At 43.9% G+C, this 24,036-nt stretch overlaps 2 protein-coding genes across 8 annotated transcripts in view; one reads left to right on the top strand and one right to left on the bottom strand.

Annotated features, from left to right (window-relative positions):
- The first annotated feature begins 60 nt into the window (after window positions 1–60).
- LOC120825939 (uncharacterized) lies at window positions 61–10,184 on the top strand. Of its 4 annotated transcripts, XM_040187804.2 has the most exons (9): window positions 61–244; window positions 2,888–2,920; window positions 4,113–4,163; window positions 4,636–4,668; window positions 8,100–8,132; window positions 8,246–8,290; window positions 8,808–8,879; window positions 9,291–9,433; window positions 9,528–10,184. In XM_040187804.2, the coding sequence occupies exons 1-8, from the start codon at window positions 181–183 to the stop codon at window positions 9,407–9,409; spliced, it is 450 nt and encodes a 149-aa protein (XP_040043738.2). In that variant the 5' UTR covers window positions 61–180; the 3' UTR covers window positions 9,410–9,433; window positions 9,528–10,184. The 4 variants fall into 4 exon arrangements, with proteins under 4 accessions (XP_040043738.2, XP_040043748.2, XP_040043757.2 ...); XM_040187814.2 differs by lacking the exon at window positions 8,246–8,290; XM_040187823.2 differs by lacking the exons at window positions 4,113–4,163; window positions 4,636–4,668.
- A 5,111-nt stretch (window positions 10,185–15,295) lies between these two features.
- Window positions 15,296–24,036, bottom strand: part of LOC120819868 (double-stranded RNA-specific editase 1) — a 48,850-nt gene continuing 40,109 nt past the window's right edge. For all 4 annotated transcript variants that reach the window (XM_040177641.2, XM_040177648.2, XM_040177621.2 and 1 more), the window contains 7 exons: window positions 23,689–23,803; window positions 22,916–23,084; window positions 21,450–21,604; window positions 20,142–20,310; window positions 19,151–19,332; window positions 18,734–18,912; window positions 15,296–17,656 (listed from right to left, as the gene is read on the bottom strand). In XM_040177641.2, the coding sequence (XP_040033575.1) occupies window positions 17,480–17,656; window positions 18,734–18,912; window positions 19,151–19,332; window positions 20,142–20,310; window positions 21,450–21,604; window positions 22,916–23,084; window positions 23,689–23,803 (1,146 nt within the window). In that variant the 3' untranslated portion in view covers window positions 15,296–17,479. The remainder of the gene's footprint in view (window positions 17,657–18,733; window positions 18,913–19,150; window positions 19,333–20,141; window positions 20,311–21,449; window positions 21,605–22,915; window positions 23,085–23,688; window positions 23,804–24,036) is intronic.

Genomic DNA, 24,036 nt, shown 5'->3' with positions numbered 1-24,036 from the left:
CCGCCCCTGTGACGAGGTGACCGCACCCAGAGGAGAAGTTGACTCACACCCACCAAACCCGTAAACCGACACCAGCCGAGCCGAGCCGAGCCGAGCAGTCTGGACCCGGACTGAGACCACGAACACCCGCCGCAGGTTCTCCGCCCGAAGCTAACGGAGCTAGCAGAAGTTACGGTCACCATGGCGGGCTGTCTGAGGGTCGCTGTTCTCCTTCTACTGGTTACTGGAACTTTAACGGACGACGGTAAGATCCCCACCGCAGCGCCGGGGTGTGGAGGTCTCGTTATGGTGTTTTTCACTGGTTTGTGTCTGAAGGCGTAGGTGAGATCATTAAAGTTCACAAGGAGTTTTTTGTTTTTACAAAGGCCACAACATGTAACCTTGCATATCAGTTGCTTGTGTGGCAGTAGTCGTGTTGTTATTAATGCGTTACAAGGGGGGAGGAGGGGGTTACACTTGAAAGGAAGCTTGTGAGGACACTCGTCCACGCTTCACACCCTAAAGGGGCCCCTGCGGACCGAGTTACGGGACCTGATCCACACAGGTGAAGCGTGGGTCCAGGCCGACGTCAGCAGTGGATGGAGAACCATGTGAGTTGTGTTGGAGCTGCGCAGGCCCCGCCTGGCTCCAACGGGAGACTATGTGAACTCTGCCCGATTTGCTGAAAAATCTGGAAATACCTCAGGAAAAAAATCACATGACCAATGTTGTCACTGGGTATTTTCCATATTGCATACCCAGTGTGTTCATGTTGTTTATGCATCTTTACATGTGAATGAAGGTTGAAGTAGAAACAAGTGATTTATTTGGATAAGATGAAATGAGATCGTAGAATATGATGAGGTCCATGTAGTGTTAAGCTACAGTGGGTATTTTTAAGGGGGGGTGGGTGGCGCCCAGTTTCAGCTTGTTCTCATTTTACAGCTGAACAGTGGACTAGAACATCATGTTTTCATGGCTCCTAATGGCTCCTTAAGGGACATCCTAAGCTGCAGAATACAATTGTGTCTTCATATCTGTGGCAGGCCCTTTCCTGTTTACATGACAATCACCCGGTCTTGAAGAAATAGAGACCTGAGTTCCCTGACCTCGACCCAATTCAACCTTTCAGATGAACTGGAGCGCTATCTGCGGGTCTGGCTCGGGGGCCACCGATGGTTCTGTAGAGTAAAGCCAAAGCTTCATGTGTTATAGCTGCATCCTCTCTACTGACCACCAGGGGGCGACTCCTCTGGTCCTATAGAAGTCTATGAGAAAAAGACTCTACTTCTCTCTGGATTTATTCAATCACTAATCATTGTAAACATGAGTTTATGATCACAATCTGTAGTTACGAGAAGTCTTCAATACAGCATGATGTTCATACAGTAAATGATGGTCCATTAATGGCATTGTCTGGTCTGGGTGTTGTCTGTGTTTTCATCTTACAATTTTAACTATTTCATTGAGATCTTTCCATGGAAGCTCATTGTAAAACGGTCGTTCTTATCTCCGCCCCCAACATGTCAAACCAGCAGGAGATGTCCCCGTGACTTTGTCCTCTTCTCATACACAGTCTGTGATCGTGCTTTGTCAGCCCGCTGCAGCGCGTTTTAGTTAAATCACGGCTGTAAAGGAGAACTGGACCGACAAAGTAGCCACAGCTCCATTGTACCTCATCTGTCGGACAGCGTCAGACTGAAGCAAACAATGAGAAAGACAATATCCGGGCTGAAGTTGCTCCGAGCTGAGTCCGTGCCACTGTTTTGTGTGGCAGAAAACCACAGGCACGCACATGAGAGAGACTCGGCACGCTATTTGACGGAAATAGGCGAGGATGATATTTTGTGGCTTACAGTAGTGCTGATATGTTGTATCCATTACCAGTGAGCTTTATTTCTGTGATACATTCTGGTTAGCGTGTGGAGCGTGATAAACCTAAACCTAAATATAATGCTGTAACCCACAAAAGACAAGTGCTTTAGTCAGGTTTCAATCAGGAAATGGAAAAGAAAGTAGTAGTATTATGTCAATTTCATCAACCGGCCTGAAATACAGTACTTTTCTGTACATTTTTAAATACAAAATTATACATAGCCAATGTGTTCTTATAAGTGCAATCTGATAAAAGTGACCTGGTTAGGTTTTCCTAACACCTCATCACCAAACATATATTTAATATTCAGCTGCTATATTGAACCATAAGAATCATGTGAGCTGAACCCGGCTTCTAACCCCTGTTGGTATGAAGAAATGATCTGACGTTGTGTGATGTATGAGAGAAATATATCCAACTTGATTCACAAGTCTCATTATTGACATGAACAAACAAACTGTGATGGAGCCTCGGTCCTCTTGTACCGCGTCCACGGTTTATGTGTTTTGAACTACTAGGATTACCAGCGAGTTTCACGTGGCTCTTTGGTTCTGGGTTCTGTTTTGTTAGTCTACTTCAGGATTGCAATTAATGCATTCATTTTTGCAGCTGCTTCAAGGAGTAGTCGGCCCCTTTTTCAGAGGACCGATGGCGGCTACCTGGCAGTGTGGCAGGTAGCGTTGATGTGGTGCATGTTGAACCACTGACGGTGACCTGTCATGAAGGCCAGAGCTTCACAAGAGGAGAGACAGTGTCCCATTGCCTCCTGGGTAAAAAGGGTTGGCCTCTGCTCTTTCTGTAGGGGGAAGCAACTTGCTGGTCCTAGTGACTCATGCCTCAAAGCATTGCGGTGTATCAGTCAGCGTCGCCATAGGAACCAAGCAAAACAGTGCAGCGCACGCCTTACAACACATGAACACATGTGCTTCCACTATGAAGGAGAGGACCTTCTGGTCAGCTGATCTATTGCCGATGTCTACGGTGGCTTGGTCTACAGTTTTTAATGATGTTCCTCATGTCTTCCTCTTACAGGGTTCAACCTCTTTGATGCTTTGGACGATCCAGGTGAGTGCTTTCTCTGCAGCGTGTCATCCGCTCTGCAGAGAGGGTGATCGGCTGCAATCTGCCGTCCCTGCCGGACTCTCTGAAGCGTGCTAAAAAGATCGTGGCCGACCCCTCCCACCCCGGACAAAAACTGTTGAGGTCCATCAGGACTAAGACCTCCCGCCACACAAACAGTTTCTTCCCGTCGGCAGTCGGGCTCATCAACAGAGCCCGGTCCCCCACTGACTGACTATAACACTCCACCGGTCACTCCCCTTCACACTGCACATGTCGCTTTAACTGTAATTTGTCACTTTGTCGTCACTCGTCACTTTGTTACTTGTTCGTTAGTGCACTTTATGCTTAATATTTTTTAAACTTTTTTAATATTTTAATATTTTAACTTTATTCCCTTGTTTTATACTAACCCATAGCCTTAATCTACTAACCCATTGCATTAGCATTTCATTTTACTTTATTTCATTACTTGTGCACTGCTGTCTTGTTGTCTATTGTCACACTGTCTACTGTCACGCACAACCGCCAAGACAAATTCCTTGTATGTTTGACATATTTTGGTAATAAATGTTTCCTGATTCCCGATTCCTGATTCCTGACATTATACCATAGTTCACATGTGTGAAGTGGGCTTTTACAAGGTTCTGATCCATAGTCCGTGTATTGCCACGGGACAACCCCCCGCCTCTACCAGTCATTGTTAGCCGTGGGTGTTCCCTTTAAAGATTTACCTCAATGATGTGCACAGTAATATCACCTCATAGGATAGCTAATACTAATCATTATTAATAAATAACAGAACTCAATTTAAAGTTTAATTCATATTTACACGCATTGGCTGTTCAACACACGCAAACATGTCTGTGTGCTGTGCTGCTTGCAGCAGCGGGGCAGAGAGTTTGCTCAACTACTACCCTCCCCCCAGAAATTGTAAACCTAGGGAAAACGCTGCAGTGTTCTGGGTACTTTTTCTACAATACAATAGGGTTTTTTATTGCTTATGAAATCACCATGCATTTCCCATGGAGTCTCTTCTTTCTGGCTTTAAACCTAAGGTTCGATTGGACTTCAGAGTATGGCAATCATTTATTGGAATTGTTAATTCATTTATTGCTGCATTCCTAAGTTGTAATGGATCGGCTTTCTTTCTGTGTTCACTAAATGTCTGGTGGCGACAACCTCTTTGTACCCACAGATCCTCAACCCAAACCTGATAAACCTGCTGTGAAGCCACCAAGCAGTGGAGGTAAGTCTTTTATCTATCTGCTCATTTTCTTCATTAAATCCAAATTTCAGAGCTAAGACCTCAGAGCGTTGGTCCTCCTCACGCTGGTGATGTGGTGGCTCCAGGCTTCATGTTTAAGGTTGTTCTTCTGTATCTCAGCAACACCTTGAGCTCATTTATTCTAACTCACCACAAAGGTTTTCTTCCATTCCAAGAAATGATTAGAATGTTCTGGTCAAAGGTCACCAAGCTCCCAAACATTCCGTCCATCTAAATAAATGTGAGAGCTATTGAGAACACCTTGTTGTTTTTAGTAATGAGATTTGTAATTTCTATAACAGCCGGGTTGGACATGTGAACCACACATGAACCACCTTGTCTACACTACTTAAAGGGAAGGGAAAACCATACAAATAGCCTGATGGGCTGCGGCCTTGTGACTGACCACTAAAGTGTTTTGGGTTTAAAGTTCTTCTGCTCCCTTTCCCTCCAGGTGGGTTGGACCTTATCGATTTCTTTGGACCAGGTACGCTAAAGCTGTTGTGTCTCTCTCATACCCTGAATTTAAAAGGTGTCAGCCGATATTTTCTACGGCTACGGCCGACGGGGGGTGGGCGGTGGGTGGACGCTCCGGTTTTATTTTTTAGCTTGAGAAATTGGATTTGTGGCGGGAGACCAAAATGATTGACTGTCACCCTCAATGCGTTACACTTGAGAGCCCTAGAATAACCTGTATTAGTATTGTTTCATGAGTGAGATCTTTGTGTGTTCTAGACGGCTCAGCAGCACCTTGAGCTTAGTTATTCCAATATACCACAAAGGTTTTCTTCCATTCAAATAAATGATTAAGGTCACCAAGCTCCCAAACCATCCATCCATCAAAATAAATGTGAGAGCTATTGAGAACACCTTGTTGTTTTTGGTAATGAGATTTGTAATATCTATAACGGCCTGGTTGGACATGTCAGCTTTACTACACACGTCCCAAAACTGTAATCCACAGTTTAAGATTGGTTTGACACTGTGTTGTTCATTTCTTGAAGGTGGACGGACCTTTAGTGACTCCGACTTATTGGACGTCATTGGTGGAGACTACAATCCCGAGGAAGGTGGAGGTAGGACATCAGCACCACCTGCCAAATTCCTCCATTTGCATTGTGGAAATAACACTTACCGTACCATTTAGTGTAGTTATTATTGTGGTGCCTTGATGAGCTGTCAAACTGTAGAGTTTATTACATGTGTTTTCCAGTCAATCCATCCAAAAAGTTTGCTGGTATGCCAACCTAGGTACTCTGTTTTACTAGGTCTTCTCTTGGAGTTGCCACGATGCTCTGAGAAAACAGACAGCATTAATGCTAAGGAGAAATAACAAATCTGATTTTGTCTTGAATTAGATTTCATTTAATTTATAAGATTTGGTCTTTAGAAGAATAGCAAACTTTTCATCGAATAATGTGCGATCGAATAGTTCATTTTGACAGCCCTAGTATATATACATGTACAATTTATGTTTTTATTAACAGGCTACCAGGGAGGGATTTTTTAGCTTGAGAAATTGGATTTGTGGCGGGAGTGCGTGATTAGAGACCGAAATGAGTGACTGTCATGCTCAATGCTCTCGGTCCTGGTAAGGAAGATAGAAATGGTTCTAATATGAGTCTTGCCGGTATGAAGCTTTAACAGTCGATGTATTCCTCTTTGCATGAATCAAAAGCAAGTATTGCCCACGTCTGTTGCCTGGTGAACATGTTGTTTTCTTAGACCATCTCCATACATCTTCCACACAAAGCACAATGGTTTGGAATGGATTAAACTTGGTATCATTACACCATTGTGTCTGTGGCCACTTGTCCTCCAGCCACGTGTCCTTCAGCACCACCCTGAACCCCTAGGGGCTCTCAGGATGAGTTGAATGGAGAGGTCAAAGGTTATGTGTGATTCCGCTAGATAAATAGTTACTCCATCTGTATGTGATGATTAGAACAAAGTTCTTTAACCTGCTTACTACCTACAGTGGTAACCCAGCGTTACTTTAAAGCTCGGCAAGGCTACACTGCAGCAGCTGTAGTTAGCCTTTCACGACGGAACTAATGTTTGACTATTTTAAACAGATGTCTTGTTTGTCTAAGTATGAAAGATAATAAGCAACAACATTGTTTTTTCTGGATCGATACCGAACTTCAATTCATGGTTCTAAAAGTCTTGCGTGTGTTGCAGAGGAGTTTCCTGCCAGAACAACAGGTGGAGTAACGTGTTTTATTGAAGACGACCTACTGTCACGTCTTTGTGTGTGGAAGTCGTTGGTTTGTTCATTTATTTATTATAGACTTTATTGCCCCGTGCATCGCCCCTGCTGACAGACGTTTGCGGAGATCTCCCTCCATGAATCGGAGGCCAACCGCGCGTCCTTATAGTCCGCCAATGACGGCTTGTAAACGTGGTCATATTTACGGATTTTTCCCGACAAAAGTTCTTTACTCTGAACCGTTCTCTCGTAAACATTCTTCGTTTTAATAGTAGCGGTATTCTGCTATGAAATCGGAAATGTGAGACTTCGGACAAGATGTAGTTAGCAGACCAATCACAGCCTTGCGGGCTGCAGGAGGCTTGCGTAGCTTTTGACGCTAGTCTAGAAAAATGGGTCGACGCACACAAGCACCCAAGGAGGTGTGAAAAGGCACGCAAGGGACTCGTAAGGGGCTCTTGCATCTGCGTGTCCTTGCGTCTCTAAAAACGCAGAAGCATAAACTAGGCTTAAGCAGGGCTTATCACGCCGTCCCTCGTGCTGCACTGGGACACTCTGGACCTCCTCATCGTCCATCTAATTCCTGCATACAGGCAGAAACTAAAGCTCTGCAAACCTGTGGTGAGGGACTTCAAGACGTGACCAGTGAGGCGCTGAAGGATCTTCGGGCGTGCTTGGACTGCACAGACTGGGATGCCCAGGATCACAGGACTCAATGACTACAGGCCCGTTGCCCTGACCTCTGTAGTCATGAAGTCTTTTGAACGGCTAGTCCTGACACACCTGAAGTCCCTCACCGACCCACTCCTGGACCCCCTGCAGTTCGCCTACAGAGCCAACAGGTCTGTGGACGATGCTGTCAACATGGCCCTCCACTACATCCTCCAGCATCTGGACTCCCCAGGAACCTACGCCAGGATCCTGTTTGTGGACTTCAGCTCTGCCTTCAACACCCTGGAGCTCTAAAGACAGTGGAGATGGTTGTGGATTTCCGGAGGAACAGAGTCCCACCCTCCCCCATCATCCAAGGTGACTCCCCCGTCACCACTGTGGATTCCTTCCGTTTCCCGGGCTCCATTATCACCCAGGACCTCAAGTGGGAGCTGAACATCAGCTCCATCACCAAGAAGGCTCAGCAGAGGTTGTTCTTCCCTAGGCCAGTGGGAGCACTGAGGGGAGCAAGTCTCCGAATCCCATTGGGTGGGGCTTTGGCACCGTGGTGCTTTCAGCTAAATGCTAACGTGTAAGCCTTTGCATACTCATGTTGACTGTGGGATGTTTCCAATGGTCGCGACTCGCCAGTTTGCGACAGAGTCTGTGGATCTCCAACGTTATGACGGCTCATGAGGGGAATTGAATTGGAACATGATGTATTTGAATGTTTCTTCTAAATGTTGTGAGCATCCAGTAGTTGAGGAAAAGGGGTTGCATCTTGGTGCAAGCACTTCCTCTTTATTAAAAAATTATACCACTTGTGCTGTGTTAAGAGTTCCTTCCCTTTATATTTCACAATGAGTTTTCCACACACGCTTTACAATGGAGCGCAGTGGGTGGTCACACAGGTTTGAGGCAGATCCACAATGGAACCACCTTGTCTACACTACTTAACTGGATGTGGTTGTGATGACAAATAGCCTGATGGTGCGGCCGTGTGACTGACCACTGAAGTGTTTTGGGTTTAAAGTTCTTCTGCTCCCTTTCCCCTCCAGGTGGGCTGGACCTTCTCGACGCCTTTGGACCAGGTAAAGTCCCCTGTGCACGTTAAAGCTGCTGTGTCTCACTCGGCAGCCGATATTTGAAACATTCATTCAGTGTGTGGTTTCAAGATGAGACTTAGTTGTGTTGTCCTCCACAGATCCGACTGTAAACCCCCCCAAGAAACCATGCTCACGATACTCTGGTAGGTCTAACGTACATCTCGTGTGGCCGACGGGGGGGGGGGAGGGGGTTGGATGCTACGGCCGACGGAGGGTGGGCGGGGGGTGGACGCTCCGATTTCATTTTTTAGCCTGAGAAATTGGATGTGTGGCGGGAGTGCGTGATTAGAGACCAAAATGATTGACTGTCACCCTCAATGCGTTACACTTGAGAGCCCTAGAATAACCTGTATTAGTATTGTTTCATGAGTGAGATCTTTGTGTGTTCTAGACGGCTCAGCAGCACCTTGAGCTTAGTTATTCCAATATACCACAAAGGTTTTCTTCCATTCAAATAAATGATTAAGGTCACCAAGCTCCCAAACCATCCATCCATCAAAATAAATGTGAGAGCTATTGAGAACACCTTGTTGTTTTTGGTAATGAGATTTGTAATATCTATAACGGCCTGGTTGGACATGTCAGCTTTACTACACACGTCCCAAAACTGTAATCCACAGTTTAAGATTGGTTTGACACTGTGTTGTTCATTTCTTGAAGGTGGACGGACCTTTAGTGACTCCGACTTATTGGACGTCATTGGTGGAGACTACAATCCCGAGGAAGGTGGAGGTAGGACATCAGCACCACCTGCCAAATTCCTCCATTTGCATTGTGGAAATAACACTTACCGTACCATTTAGTGTAGTTATTATTGTGGTGCCTTGATGAGCTGTCAAACTGTAGAGTTTATTACATGTGTTTTCCAGTCAATCCATCCAAAAAGTTTGCTGGTATGCCAACCTAGGTACTCTGTTTTACTAGGTCTTCTCTTGGAGTTGCCACGATGCTCTGAGAAAACAGACAGCATTAATGCTAAGGAGAAATAACAAATCTGATTTTGTCTTGAATTAGATTTCATTTAATTTATAAGATTTGGTCTTTAGAAGAATAGCAAACTTTTCATCGAATAATGTGCGATCGAATAGTTCATTTTGACAGCCCTAGTATATATACATGTACAATTTATGTTTTTATTAACAGGCTACCAGGGAGGTTTGTTGGAGAAACTTAACACCATCATCAAGAATCAGAACCAGCAGCTCCGTCTGCTCAAACAGCTGACTCCATCTTCTCGCTTCAATGACCGGCGTACACGTTAAGCGTGTAGACACAGGACGACCTCTGTGAGTCTGTTTATCACCTACTTATGTTCATGAAATAGAGGCTGATGTCTCCACAGAGACACGTTCACTAACCGGACCTCTCTTGTATTTTCAGATGTGAGGAAGACCTCCCTCAGTGCGCCTGAACTCCTCAGTGCTTTTTACTCATCACTACACGGTTATATAACTACTGATGCCACTTCTCTTTTATATTAGTACATTCAAAATGGATCTGCTAATTAGTAGAATAGATTATATCTGGTAAAATGATTATGACAATCCCTATAATTCTTTGAAACCGCAATGTAATATTTCAGAATTATTTCAGCAGTATCACATTTTCTTTAGCCTATCATTCCCATCAGCCCGTTGTAGGAATAAGACATTTTTATTATCACATAACTAATTTCTTCCTTTTAGATAACCCACACACAATAATATTGTGTAAACCTAAAACGGCCTTTATAATGGTATATGTACCCTGTAAAATGTAAATAAATATTACACATATATTTATTAGTTATTATTAGGTGGCCATATTGCCGCAGTTCTTAATGAAGATAATTTTTTTCCTAAAAAGGACTGTACAAAAGAAAAAATATTTTCGCAACACAACAACATTCAAAGAATGATCCTTTTTAAATTGAAATGATTGCCTAATTTTATTTTTTCAATGTTGAATACCTAGCCCAACATACCAGGTGTACTGGGGTTGAAAAAAACGTGGTTTCTTTAATGAATTCACAGAAAACTAAATAAAAAGGTGAATTTAGCCCGGTGTATTTAACTTTTTCCTTTTTTTTTTTTTTTTTTAAACCAAAAGCGAGAAAACTGAAACATGCGGCCGTTTTCCCTTTTCTGGTGTTCAAATTGTGATGTAGCGAGAGGCTGGGTCTTGGATGGAATACTATTCACCGGAGATGTCTGTAACTGCTGTGGCTCCATCTGCCGGTGGAGTTAGGAACCCCACTCCGAAACGCAGAGCATCCCAGAGCAGAGAGAGACGAGCTGCAGGTTGGGCCCGCTGCAGAAGACCAGACCAGTGCAGGACGATTCCCGGAGGCAGGCCGTTGGAGAAGACGGTATATTCTCTTGAGGGAGGTTCCGATTCCCCTCCAAAGACGAGGCGTTATTTAAGTTTTACCGGCGAAGAGCGACCGAAGCCTGAGTTACCTTTTCTGTTTTCTGTTTAATCCGTAGGATGTGAATTAAACTTTTGTTTACATTTTTTAACCTGGTGTCCTTGCACTACTTGAACTACCCCTGTGAGAGCGGCGGCGCCTCTTGTGACATCACATATGGTGGAGGATGCAGGTCTAGTTCAAGCGGAATTAGTGCATGTAAGAGGAAGACACCGGAAGTTTTATTCGACACTTTTCCAGAAGGACCGTAGGCCCCTAACCAACAAAATGGAAGACATTTTGAAAATCCTTATTGCTGGCCAGCAAGCCCAAATGAAAATTAACGTGTCTCTCTTGGAAGAACAAAAGAAAGTCAACCTTCTGAAGGCAGAGGAATTACAACTGCAGAAACAGATGGCCGACCGGAATGTCCGCCCAATAAAGCCGAGTGACTATCTGTCCAAGATGGGGGCCACGGATGACGTTGAGGCGTTCCTGCATGCCTTTGAAGCCACGGCCGCTAGGAAAGCCTGGCCCAGGGACCAGTGGGTTGGGCTGTTAGCCCCTTTTCTAACGGGGGAGTCACTGAATGCTCTTCGGGACCTGGGGCCTGACCAGGCGACTGACTATAAAGCCCTGAAGACGGAGGTCCTGAGCAGAAATAGCGTCACGAAGTTTGGTATGGCCCAGCGCTTCCACAGCTGGACCTTCCAACACGATCAACCTCCCCGTGCGCAGATGCATGAACTGGTCCGGATCACGTGGAAATGGCTGGAACCGCAGAGGAATGTGGCACCTGCGGTAGTAGAGGCCGTGGTGGTGGATCGATACTTACGGGCTCTACCGTATGAGGCGAAGCGGTTCCTTAGTCAACAGGCCTTGACCACGGCCGATCTAACTGTGGAAGCGATGGAAAAGTACCAAGCCGCAACAGAGATGCTTCGGGCCTCAAGAAAAGAACCCAGGAGCGCGGCCCTGACACAGACGGAAGAAACCGGTCCCAAGGCTACCAACCCAGCCTCTTCAGGAGCCCCAGGGCGAGTGGGACACCTCTCCTGCCAGTGTGGGACGCAGGCGGAAAAGCCGATTCCCACGGCTGAGTCCTCCAGCTCACCACCCGCCCCCCAGTTTGCCTCGCTCATAGGACTTGTAGATGTCCCCCCCCCAGATCGACCTGCCTGGTGACTGAATCACCAGGACGTGGAGGCCTTGATAGATTCGGGTAGCCGGGCTGGTACCGGCGAAGAGCGACCGAAGCCTAAGTTACCCGTTTTGACTGTTTTCTGTTTAATCCCAAGGATGGGAATTAAACTTTTGTTTACAATTTTTGAACCTGGTGTCCTCGCACTACTTGAACTACCCCTGTGAGAGCGGCGGCACCTCTCGTGACATCACAATATCTAAAAAAGAAAACCCTCACTCAAATAACGCCTTTGATTTTAAATCCCTTTTTGTTTTTTACCTATGAAACGAACTACAAAGCGCCGCAGCTAAACTGGAAGTATGTGTACATTTTCACAATAAAAGTCAACGCAATAGAACGTTTGTGTGAGGCCTCAACCCCAGCGTGGAGGCAGGAGGCCGCAAGGGGGCGCCGAAGAACACGTCCTCCGGAGCCACCGGAATTCTGAACACCTGCGAGGGAGGAACTGTACTATGATCAACCTCATTGTCTGTGACTAATAATAAAAATAACCTTCCTCAACCTGTGTTTAAATGAACGTTAGGAGTTGGAGTATCGAATGAGCGCAGCGGTCCAGGTGGCATAGAGGTTATGAAATCACCTGCCATAAATCATACTGCACAGGTTAACAGGGCCCTCGGCTCCGTTCAGGCCTAAATTTCCATTTGAATCTTTTGCTCAGTGGAGTTGATGTATGTGGGGACCTTCTGGCCCCTTCTAGTAATTAGATGACAATGACCATTCTTTCCAGATATGTAATACTAAACTCCCTCACATGTGGTGTAGGTGTTGATTATGGCCCGACTTAAGGGCTGGAGAAGGGGAAGAGGAGGGCGGACCAAGCAGATGGTGAAGCGGCGTGTATGAGGAGGAAACCCACAGAAAGGAGGAACATGTTGCAGCGACTTAAGTTCTGGTTTGATTAAGGAATTGTTTTCTCCTCCGGGACGATATATGTTGAGTTGTGTTGGATTTTTGTTTGAAACAAAGCTGCCAAATGCTCTCTAAAACGGTATTTTTTCCCTTTTAGAATAAACCATTTAAACACTCTGATGGTGGTTATTTGTAAGCTCTCATGCACTGCTTCATTCTGTGAGAGAGATGAGAAGATTCTGAATGTTGAGCATCCTCTCATGGATGCTGCTCATAAAGCTGTAGCGTAAACTCAGTCAGGTAACCTGCTCTAGCCCGCCTATAGCCCATAGCTTATTTCTCTTACATCTGTCAATCACTCATGCACAACAGAACAATGACATTCTTAGCCTATCATCTTGCTGCTATCTCTTTAAATATGATTGTCTCTCTACCTTCAGGAGCTTCATGCTGCTGATACTCGTTCCAGCTCGATCAGCTTATTCAACTCATTGTTCCATCAGTCAACACCACCACCATGTGGTGGTGGAGGCAGGTTGCTAAACGTTGTATGTAGTATGACTTTGGGGGGAATTTAATGCGTTAATTAATATCGTTTATTTATTTTATTTTTTTTATATGTAATTTAGCCATGCTATACAAAGCCCCGTTTTGTGATTACATTCCTGAGACACTTTATGGTATAGCCTACAATACTATGATTTCTTTTTTTGGCCATTTTTATAACTGCTCTGTAAATTAGATTTTTCCCCCATAACATATTTATGACATTTTCCTTGCACACCATATAACATTTTAACGACATTTGACCCATTGTGAATTCTTGCTCATAAGTTTCAGATTTTGTCATATTTTTATGATATTTCTATGACTCTTTGTGATTTTGTTTTATGACTGATCATGCCGACTCGCCCTCCCTATCCCTCTTCCACAGCAAGGGAGACTGTTTTTCAGCCACATGAGAGAAGTTTTTCCATTCAGCTCACTGAGCTGAATGGAAAATGAGTGAAAGTCTCTAACCCAGTGGAGCGAAGCCCAGAAAAACAAAGCCCATTCGGACTGAAATCTCATGGTACTTACGTAAAGGCTTTTTTCCTGTGTTCATATTATTGTGGTATGAAATAAAGTTGTTTATTTGCATTAAGCACACGCAGTGCTGGCACATGTCAATGCCTGTGCTTCCTTTTCTAGGGCTGAAATGGATTAGTTTCATAATGCATACCATGTCCTGTTTATAAAAGGCAAAATAAATAAATTATGTCGCCATGGTTATCGAAACTAAAAGCTTTCCTATTGAATTGACCTGGGTCATGCAAGAGAAGCCGTGGAATAAACTGTATTTTGAAGAAGGTGAGTGTGTGCGTGAACATATTCCTACGGTTACTCTAAGCAGTGTAAATAACGGAAGGTGAATATCACCTATATGCACTCTACTTTTGATTTGACGCCGAGTCCTCTGAGATGTTTCCCCCTGCAGCAGGGCTCAGGGGCCAAAAGCCGACTAAAACTGTCCACTGTCCATTTGCCATCATTGATGTAGGTTTGAATCATTATTGCTTGTTTGATTAAATCTGCTTTTACATATGCACTGAAAGATATAGAAAGACAGAATCCTCGTTAAAGGGTAGAAGAGGAAATGGTGACATATAGGTGGAACCATGAATGCATAAAATTGCTAAGAAATGACAATCCAAGTATTGTAACTCTGAGCATGAGTTGTCCCTGTCGGGGGCTTAGCTCGGGAACGTCATTTACAGATAAACTGTGGAAGGTGGAGACGTATGAAGAGCCCCATTTCACTAATCCCTCTTCACCTTGAAGCTGTTTGGCTGAAAGTGAGAGAATAGAGAAGTCAGACTCCATCAGCTGAAATCCCTGGCCAGGAATCAACTTTTAAACCTTGGTTCTTGAAAAAATAAAAAATAAAAATACCCCAGCTTTCTCCATTGAAAGGTCCGTCTCTTGGCGGGGGGTCTGACTACAGAGGGGACAGGTTATCCACAGTGAGATTATGAGGCTCTCTCATGCTGCACAGGTGCCCGAGGCTGATACCACAAAGTAATAGGCCTCTAACAGCCCATGTGGAGATGGCGGCTGCAGCAGCTTTAGATGGCAGCAGATAAACAGCAGTGACCTGGCATTGTGTCAACTTTTGTGAACAACAACAGCGCAGCAACTTTACCAGCATTTTCACATTACACCTGCATTGTTTTACAAATACTGCAAATATCTATAGCAATATAACATTTTAGGTTTATGTTGTGGAATATTAACGGTGTGTGTAACATATGGATCTGAAAAATAGCTGGATGTTGCTATAATGTAGCGCAGACCTGTGCAGATCGTAAAGCCCTCTGAGGCTAATTTGTGATTTTGGGCTATAATAAATACTTTGAAATTAAAATGCCTAGGTGGTCTCAATAAAGACCAACAGGCTACATACACTGTGTTACCTGTGGATGATTGGCAGATGGGAAACAGCTGATAATAAACACAATACCCACCATTAGTGAGAAAGAAAATAATTGATTGAAATAACTAAGAAGCTTGGGTAAATGGCCAATGTGTGTTTCTAATGATGATATCCGCCCTTAGGATACAGCTACGATCGTTCATACTGAAAAGATTTTGCTTTTAGTCTTTCTTCAACCTTTATTCCGAAGCAACACAGCCATAATCCTTGTAAAGCAAAGACATCATACAATATGACTGTAACAGCACTTTATTAAATCTCAGCTCAGTGACATGACTCAGTTACTACATATTTTATATTCATAATTTTCATGCTTTACAGGTTGAGCTCATGCATTAGGCCCCACGGTCTTGCTGTATTTTATGCGGGAAATCAATAACATAATGCATGAACCCATAAGAAATGTGGAGGTTCAACAAGCACCAACATATTGACAAATAGGAACAAAATACGGTGGACCATATTTAACCACTTATCAACTTGCTTGCTTTGTCTATGGAAAAACTATACCATTCCCTTTTTAAAAAAGTGCATATAACGAGGAAACATAATTGGCGGCACCTCCTAAAACCCTGAGGGCCCGATTGTGGAGCCAGGAAAGCCGAGACAGGAACAGGTCTGCACATGCTCAAAGTCAAGATGCATTTTCAGCAAGTAAATAGAAGCCGAAGGATACACGTTCAACTACAACTAAAAATTAAGAAATTTGTTCAAGATGCCCTGTGTGGGTTTGAGGCTGGAGGTTTACATCCCGAGTACTTTTAACAGCAAATAAAGAATTTCAAAATGATTTGAAGACAAATTGAACAAACAAACAAAAACCACTCAGGGTCAGGAAATCAAATATGAATTATTTCTTCGCTATAGAAGAAAAATGTCTTGTTTGGTTTTGAAAGAGTAAGAGAGTCTACTACACATAACCTCACTTTACACATCAGCACAAGTAGTACAGGCAGAATACAATAGTATAAAACAACAATGTGTGGAAGAAAAACACAGAAAACAAAAAACGCTGACATCATCTTTGGTGAGCTTTTACTGGTGGTCTTCGTGTTAACAACACTAGCAGGGTGTGGGTTCGCTGTCGTTACTGCATAGGGGCGATCACTGCGGTGAGAGATTTGCAGACTGTGACGTATTTGTTAGATTGGTTGCATAAACTTGTCAGCCCGATGCGGTGCAACAGGAGAGTTGTTCACAGCCAACGTTAGTGACTAGAGGAAATTAGCCCAAACTACAAGGGTTAAAGGGTACAAGGAGACAAATTCTTCAAAGAGCATCGAGTTAACAAACCACCATGGCTTAACGCCTCGGACATTGACAACAATCACCTTATTATTCTTTATTCCAACAAAGATGGAAGCTTAAATGACCACTTAATTTAGTATACATGTAGGTTGATATTTGTCCCAAAATTTTATATTTTCATACAAAAATAAACTTCTGTTTTGCCTTTTGATGTGAAAATAAATCTGTCTTGGGGCTAATTTCTCTTTGAACAATATTAACGGTGACATCAAAAATGCTCATTAGTATTGACCTAGGAAGCTTGTTCTGGACTAAATGGGTAATCAGGGGAAAGCAGGGTTAGGGTTATTGCAGAATGAAAACGGAAATGTTTTCGGTTGGATCTCTTTGATTGACAGATGTGTCGGCCTGCTTTATTTTTCTATTGTATTTGTATTTTCTGGTTAGATAGCCGCGCAGCATTTCAGAACTCTCTTCAGAAAACGAGTCTGGCACCGTCGTCCCTCCACCTATGATATATATATTTTTACTATGATTTCCGAGCCTATGCATTTAAAGATTAGCACAGTTAAATCCACCACGCATGTCCACTTAATGTGGTAGGTGGAGTCCAGCTCATGTAGATAAGTAATTAAGAGTAAAGCTGTCATTAAAACTGTGAATTACTATCCTCTAAAGTTTTCTGCCATTTTAGACATCTTAGTGTGCATATCCTTAGCAAAAAAATATATATGTGTGACCTCAAAGAACTGCAAATGAGCAGATAAAACATTCTCAAATCATTACAACACTGACACATGAATTTGGTATAAACACACATGCAAAATGAGAACATCCATATTGTTATATAAACAAGTGCCATTAAAGCGAACAATGCTGATAACAAGTTTCCATTCTCAAGTCTGTTTTTACATTTGTTCGTGATATAAAGTTGCATAACTGACTGGATAATTCTCTTCTTGAATGCGCAGTGCTGGCTGAGAGGTAGCATAGCATGAGGCTACACAGATGAAGGTTAAATCCGTGGATTCTGACATCTGGATGCGATCCTCCCCTCTCCTCCCACTAATACACAGGCCAGTCCATGACAATCCGGAGGGAAACCATTCCACCGGGGAAACTGACCCAGGAAATAAAGCCAGCAGACCTATTCTCCCATCGCTCACCGCTCAGGTGCCCGGAGCAAATTGATCCTGCTCGATGGGTTTCTTCACCCAGGCGCCCAGTCCGGCTTTGTGGAAGGCTCTGAAGAGCGCGTGCTTGGCGCTGTGGTACTCCACCGCTGCCTGCTTGGCATCATGGTAGCTGCTGGGCCTCACCGTTTTGATCCGCAGGGTGGAGGATAGCTACGGGACATGACACAACAAGATGGTCTCAGCTTTAAACAGAATGAGTGGCTTAAAAGACGATACACTACTGTTGTTATTTCAGTAAGACTTGCAGGATGTTCACCAGTGTACAGAATTTCTGATGGAACTGTGTAACACCAGGCTGAAACCCTAAACCACAGCTAAGCACATGATAGAGTCCCAATGTAGCAGTTAGAGTAGTAGTAGAAGTTACAGTAGTAATCATCAACAGTACTGAAAAGGAATTACGCACGCCTGACACCGCTACTGAGAATCCAGGGAAGCCCCAGGACATTTTGTGATGTCAGTTTATGACTTAGACTACGTACACACATTGGGACCTTCCACAGAACTGGCCCCCAACAAACTGAACCAACTAAAATGAGAAAATAAATAACAATGACTTTCACTGACTGGGGTCAGTCAGAGTTGCTTTCGAATTAAATCAAATATGTTAGCAAGCAAGGATTGCTAATTAGCACAACGGAGATTTGCATTAGCTCCCACGGGTCGGCCGCGGATACGTGGTGACCGGTGTGTCCCGCACTGCCGTGGTGATCGACCACTCAATAGCAATCAACGTATTGAGCCCCCCTAGAATTACGTCATAGACGCTGCAATAGCATCAGTTATTATTGATCTGGAGAACATTTGTTCATGGAAAGAAAAGCAAAGCCCGGCCCTGGAAGCTTTTCACTCTTCACCAAAAGGGTTCATCCAATGACCTGGTAAGTTCCCGCCCTTTTTGTATCAGTTGACCACGGCTGATGATTTTATGAGCTCTGTCGGCTGATGTTTCTGTGTCCTGAACCAGAGGCCCATTAGGTTAGGTTATCACTACTTAATAGTTCACTTACCACTGAAACTTAACCTTGTGAGTTGAAAATTAGAACATTTACATCAGGCAAACAAAAGAATTGTTATGTTTAGGAAAAAAGCAGTTTGGGTTTAAATTACGTTTAAAAGGGAACCTGCTTTAGAAAGGTACGAAATGATAAAAATAAGTCAACACAAATGTCCTGGGGATGTCGGACCCACCCATTCACTTTGCCCGTGTGCAGCATGTGGTGTTACCTTGCAGTGCAGGCGCAGCCAGCGACTGTACAGAGCGTGTTTGCAGAGCCTGGAGGGTCGACTCAGGTCGTCCTTCCCTGTGGTGGCGTTGATCAACTCTAACCCTTGGTCCCCCACCGTCCAGTTCACGCTGAAGTTGGGAGCTTTTCCTGGCTGACGAGCCTCTGAGTTGCTTATTCCTGTAGAAGAAGTTTCAGTTCACAGAGTGAAAGGCCAAATCCATTTCACAAGACGCGACCAGAATAAGAATCGGCCTGGATATCACACAGGTTGCCCACAACTGTCATTTTGCACACCTCTTGTGTCACATATTTTAAGGTAAGCTGGAGCCCTAATGTATAAAAAATGACTTTAGCAGGGAAGTCAGTTGAAATCAATGGAAATCAGTTCTTTCTAGAAGTACGGCCTGTTTCTCACCGCTGAGCAGTGGCCTATTCAAGCTGAAGGACTGGGGCAGGTCCTCGATCTCGGTAATCCTCTGGTACATGGCTCTGGAGAGGTGGTCAGCATGGTACAGGCTGCCCAGAATGATGCTGGAGAAGTAGATGGCCTCAGTGAAGTAGCTCAACAAAGAGCCTTGGAGTCCGACGACATTCCACCTGAACGGAAACAGAATGGAAAAATGTATCCAATCAAGCAGATTCCTTCAAATTGTCAGTTAGGTCGTCGGTTCCGGTCCTCTTTTTATGACCCACGCAGATAAAGAGAGTAACCACGTGGTTTAATCCTTTATTCACGACACGGTTCTCACAGCTATTTCATTCCAGCTCAGAGGAACCCTGAGATTCATCAAGCAGCCTAATCAGAGTTCCAGTGGCATGATGACACCTGAGAGCCGACAGAAGACACAGACAGAGTGATTGGAGCACGTCTTTACACGTGCACGTAATCACCAGGATTCCTAAGGGCCTTCTGAAAAAACCCAGTCAACCCCTCAGGGAGTCTGCAGGGCAGCGTTTGTGTTGTCTGTTGATCCACTTATGCGCACTGTAAAGTGTATGACCACATTGCAGGTTTAATTTTAACATATATCGAAAGGATGTTCGATGTAAAAACACAACATGGTCATAAAGACGAGGTTATATTATTTTATTGGGCACTAATGAGCCCAATATCAAATTACGGTTCCACGTTTCAGTTTTTAGTGGCCTTCAATAAAAAATCCTTACACAATACCGTCATCCATGCATTGTGTCTTGTGTTATATTTAAATGGTAAATGGACTGTACTTGTGCGTCTTGTTTCTAGTCTTCTAACCACTAGAAGCTCTTTAACACGACATGTTATCATTCACCATTCACACACTGATGGGAGGAGCTACCAGACACAGTGCCACCTGCGTTTTTAGGTTCTTCTATTGTGTGTGTGTATGTGGGTGTGTGCGAACAGGAAGCGACACAACACAAACCTGGCAATCTTGTCACTGCAGGACATGGTTAGCAGCCTCTCGCCCTGAAGAACCCCATCCCACGTCTGGATGGTGTTAGTGGAGCGAACCGGGATGGTTCCTTCACCGGACTCTATTTTAGTGCGGAGCTGTCCACGGGCTTTTCTGTTCGGGTGTCTGTCCCCCTGATCTGTAGCAAGCAGGCAGAGACTTTACGAATCTTATGATAAGCAATACACCATCATGTAAATTATTTTTTTTCAGTTGTTCTTCTTCTTCATGAAGGAACCAGTTCTATGTTCCCACAGTCTTATTTCCCTGGGTTTAAGTGAGAACAAGTGACGAGTCAAATGTACCCATTGTCACTGCACACAGGGTCACGGGGTGGGGCTGAAGTCTATACCAGCCAACTTCGGGCAAGAGACAGGGTACACCCTTGACTGGTCGCCAGCCAATTGCAGGGCTACACAGAGACAACCATTCACACTAACATTCACATTCAAAAACCTACGGGCATTTTAAAGTCCCCAATCAACCTGATCCCCAGAGCATGTCTTTGGACTGTGGGAGGAAGCCGGAGAACCCGGAGAGAACCCACGCAGATATGCATGGGTTCAAATGTACTCAATTCAATTCATTTTGTTTCGTAAAATCACGAATCACACATTTTTCTCAGAGGGCTTTACATTCTGTTCACATGCGACCTCCTCTGTCCCCAAAACCTCACACAGGGTCCTATGTGCCCCAGTTTCACATATGTATACTCCAAGGGTCTATATTCATAGGTCCTATGTTACCAGGGTCATATGTTCCCAATGTCCTATGTTCTAAGTGTACCTGGTTACTATGTTCCCAATGTTTTATTCTCAGACATTTGAGGTCCAAATGTCATGTCCCCCAAGTCATATGTCCCTACGTTCCCAAACGTATATAGCACATACTGGTAACAGGACAAAGGGCCGTGTGTGCCCCAGTTTTACTGCTGTTTTCTCAACAGGTCCTAAGATCTTATGTTGCACAAACCTATTATTAATTCGAACTAGCTACACGTTAGGATGTGACTCTTTAACTCCTTGGTGTCAATGGTTTCTAGGAGACAATTGTGTTTTCTTAGGTTTATTGTGGATTGCTTCCCCAGCTCTGTATAGCACAAATTGGCAACCTGACGGAGCTCTATTTGTTTATACAACATATTGTGGGAACTTAAGGGTGACAAAATGAAACCTTCGAACAGTTCGCTTTATTTCAACTTGGGATATTTAGGACCCTGGAAACGTTGAAACACTCTCATACTAAGACCAGCCTTTCTACTTTTCTTCATCTCCTCACCCTCCATTCCAGCCTCATGGGGAGAAAAGATGCGGGCGTCTCCACAGGGGGACGTACTGATGTACAGGTGGAACTGGATATTTTCCTTCAGCCTGAAGCCTTGTCTGTTTTCACACCTGGCGAAGATCGATGTCTGCTGCTCCTCTTCGTGGTTACTGGAGACACATATGTGAAATGGAGGGACATGCCACACAGAACGCCGGCTTGCAGGTTGTCTTTACAGTTTTTCTCAGTTGTTAACACACAAAAAGCAAAACATTTGGCACAATGTTGCACAATGTTTACTTCATATACCAATTGCTCGACCCAATTTGGCCTTACTTTTCAAAACTAGACTCTGACTTTCCTTCTTTACACTCAATGTCAACTACACATTGTTATCAAAGCACTACACAAAATGTTGTTGCACACACTTCTCAAGTAAAATCTCAAAGCATCAACAAATATTCAAATCTCTAAACATTCAGGGCTGTTGTCCATTTTGAATAATGCAATGTTGGGCCTAATTCATTTTTATTCATTTTTAATATGCTGCATATTTGTGTGTTTCTTATGTTTGAGGAAAAAAGTAGGCCTACCCTGAGACATTTTACAAAAGGAGAAATGGCGCATTCTCCAGAGTCATTGTCATTCATAAAGTGTGTTCAATTTCTATGATTGCACTTCAGTGTGCTGTAATTGCTTGGCAGTGTGCAGCAAATGCTTAGTTGTGTGTAGTCAATGAATGGTGAATCTGAATAAATCTGTGTGGGATTTGAAAATATGGCTGTGTACAAATGAAAACACAAGTTCAATTTTAGATACTTGATGACATAGAGTCATGTTTCAAAGGGAAATTCTGTCACGGTGTGGGTATATTTCCGGTCTTATTTTGTAGTTTTCTGCTTCTTGTCTCCCTGGGTAACTTCACTTCCTGCCTTGTCCTGTCATCCCCTGTGATTGTCTGATTGTTTCCACCTGTGTCCAATCACCTGCACCTCCCTAGTGTATTTAAGCAGTGTGAGTCCCTTGTCACTTGTCTCGTCATTGTCTATCGTCCTGGATGTTCCGAGTTCCTGCCTGCCTTTTTGCCCTCTGTTCCTGTGTGTGTTTTTGCCCCTTGGCCTTTTGTTTTCTGCATTTTGACTATTAAAGTCATTTTTTTGCTTTTGACCTCTGCATTTGAGTCCCGCCTTCCCACGCATCCCTGACAAAGTCAGGTTTAGCATCTTATGTGTGAGGTCTTCAGTTTTGTGAATGTCGTTTTGAGAAAGCTGTTATTGTTTTGAGAAACGATTGTGAACAACTGTAAGCAACGACTCAATACATTTCAAACATGCAGGAGATATATAAACTGTGTTTAATGATCAGACTTTTATTTATTGGAATTTAGACATTTGGTTGGAATTGACAAGTTCACGACAATGTTATTTTCCCTTGTTATGAAACTGGCCTTTACCAAATAGTGGAATAGCAGCTCAGCTTACCTGAGGAAATGCTCCAGCTGGGAGTAAAGGTACCTGATGAGCGAGCGGCGAGCCACTATCTCAGCATGGCAGTCATTGAGGGCCAAACCTCTATCGCTCATGTATTCACCATTGATGCACTTTGTTCCTGTGGACACGCAGATGACCTCAGCGTCCTTCACATCTGTACCTGTACAAGAGAGAATGAGGATAGCAGTCTAAATTGGGACATTGATCAGGTGTTGGTATGCACAAACTGATGTTCAGAAACCCAAAGTTCAGTGACCTCTAATGTAACCCCCGTTTAACCAACCTCAACCTGGCTACGGTTATGCAAATCTTTCTACAGCTCTCCTGAAATACACAATCGCGATTCCAAGGGACTGATGGTCCACTGTACAGAGGACCAAACGACTCGCCAGGCCATTCTGCTGGGGCTACAAATCACCACTCTATCATCCATCATCGCCTTTTTGACTCATGGAAGCTGTTCGAAATCAGAGTAAATAATTATTCACATTTTACCATCCAGCAAAGCAGTAGATACCCATCTGAAGCTGGACAGAATACCCAATAACTCAAGTTTCCTTTTTCAGAAATCCAAAAGCACTAACTAAGGCATGTTACTCTGAAAACAAAGGTTAATTGAGAAGAAGCTTACCAGGAAGTGTGGCAAAACTTTGCATTTCAAACAAAGAATACATTAAATTTAAAAAAAACCCGCTGCAGCCTCAAACACAGAGCTCATAAAATCATCCAGGACGGGGGTTCAAGCAAATGAAAAAAAAAATCACCTGTTGTCATGACGACACCTGCCAATACTTTCCGCCTCGAGTGCGGAGACGAGAAGTTGTCCGTGAGTTCACTGAACTTGTCCACGACCAGGCGAGAGACGGAGTCCGCCAGGACCTTCAGAGGAATAAGAACGGCAGAAAATAAAGTCTGTCAAGAAAACTAAGCAGACTGATCTCATCCCCAGATTTGATGTAATAGGAGTATGAGAGAACAACAAGGGCCACGAGTGATGGAAATAAAGTGAAAGCTCTTATCTGCACTGAAAATGTTATTAAATATTTCAATTGGGAATGCTGCACTGGTGTGAATGACAGGCAGGATTCTGAGCAGCTTACCACATTCAAATC

This window comes from Gasterosteus aculeatus, chromosome 1 (genome assembly GCF_964276395.1).
Source record: "Gasterosteus aculeatus chromosome 1, fGasAcu3.hap1.1, whole genome shotgun sequence".
NCBI classification, from domain to species: domain Eukaryota; kingdom Metazoa; phylum Chordata; class Actinopteri; order Perciformes; family Gasterosteidae; genus Gasterosteus; species Gasterosteus aculeatus.
The sequence above is the reverse complement of the archived record's forward strand: the minus strand, read 5'-3'. Positions and strand labels throughout refer to the sequence as shown.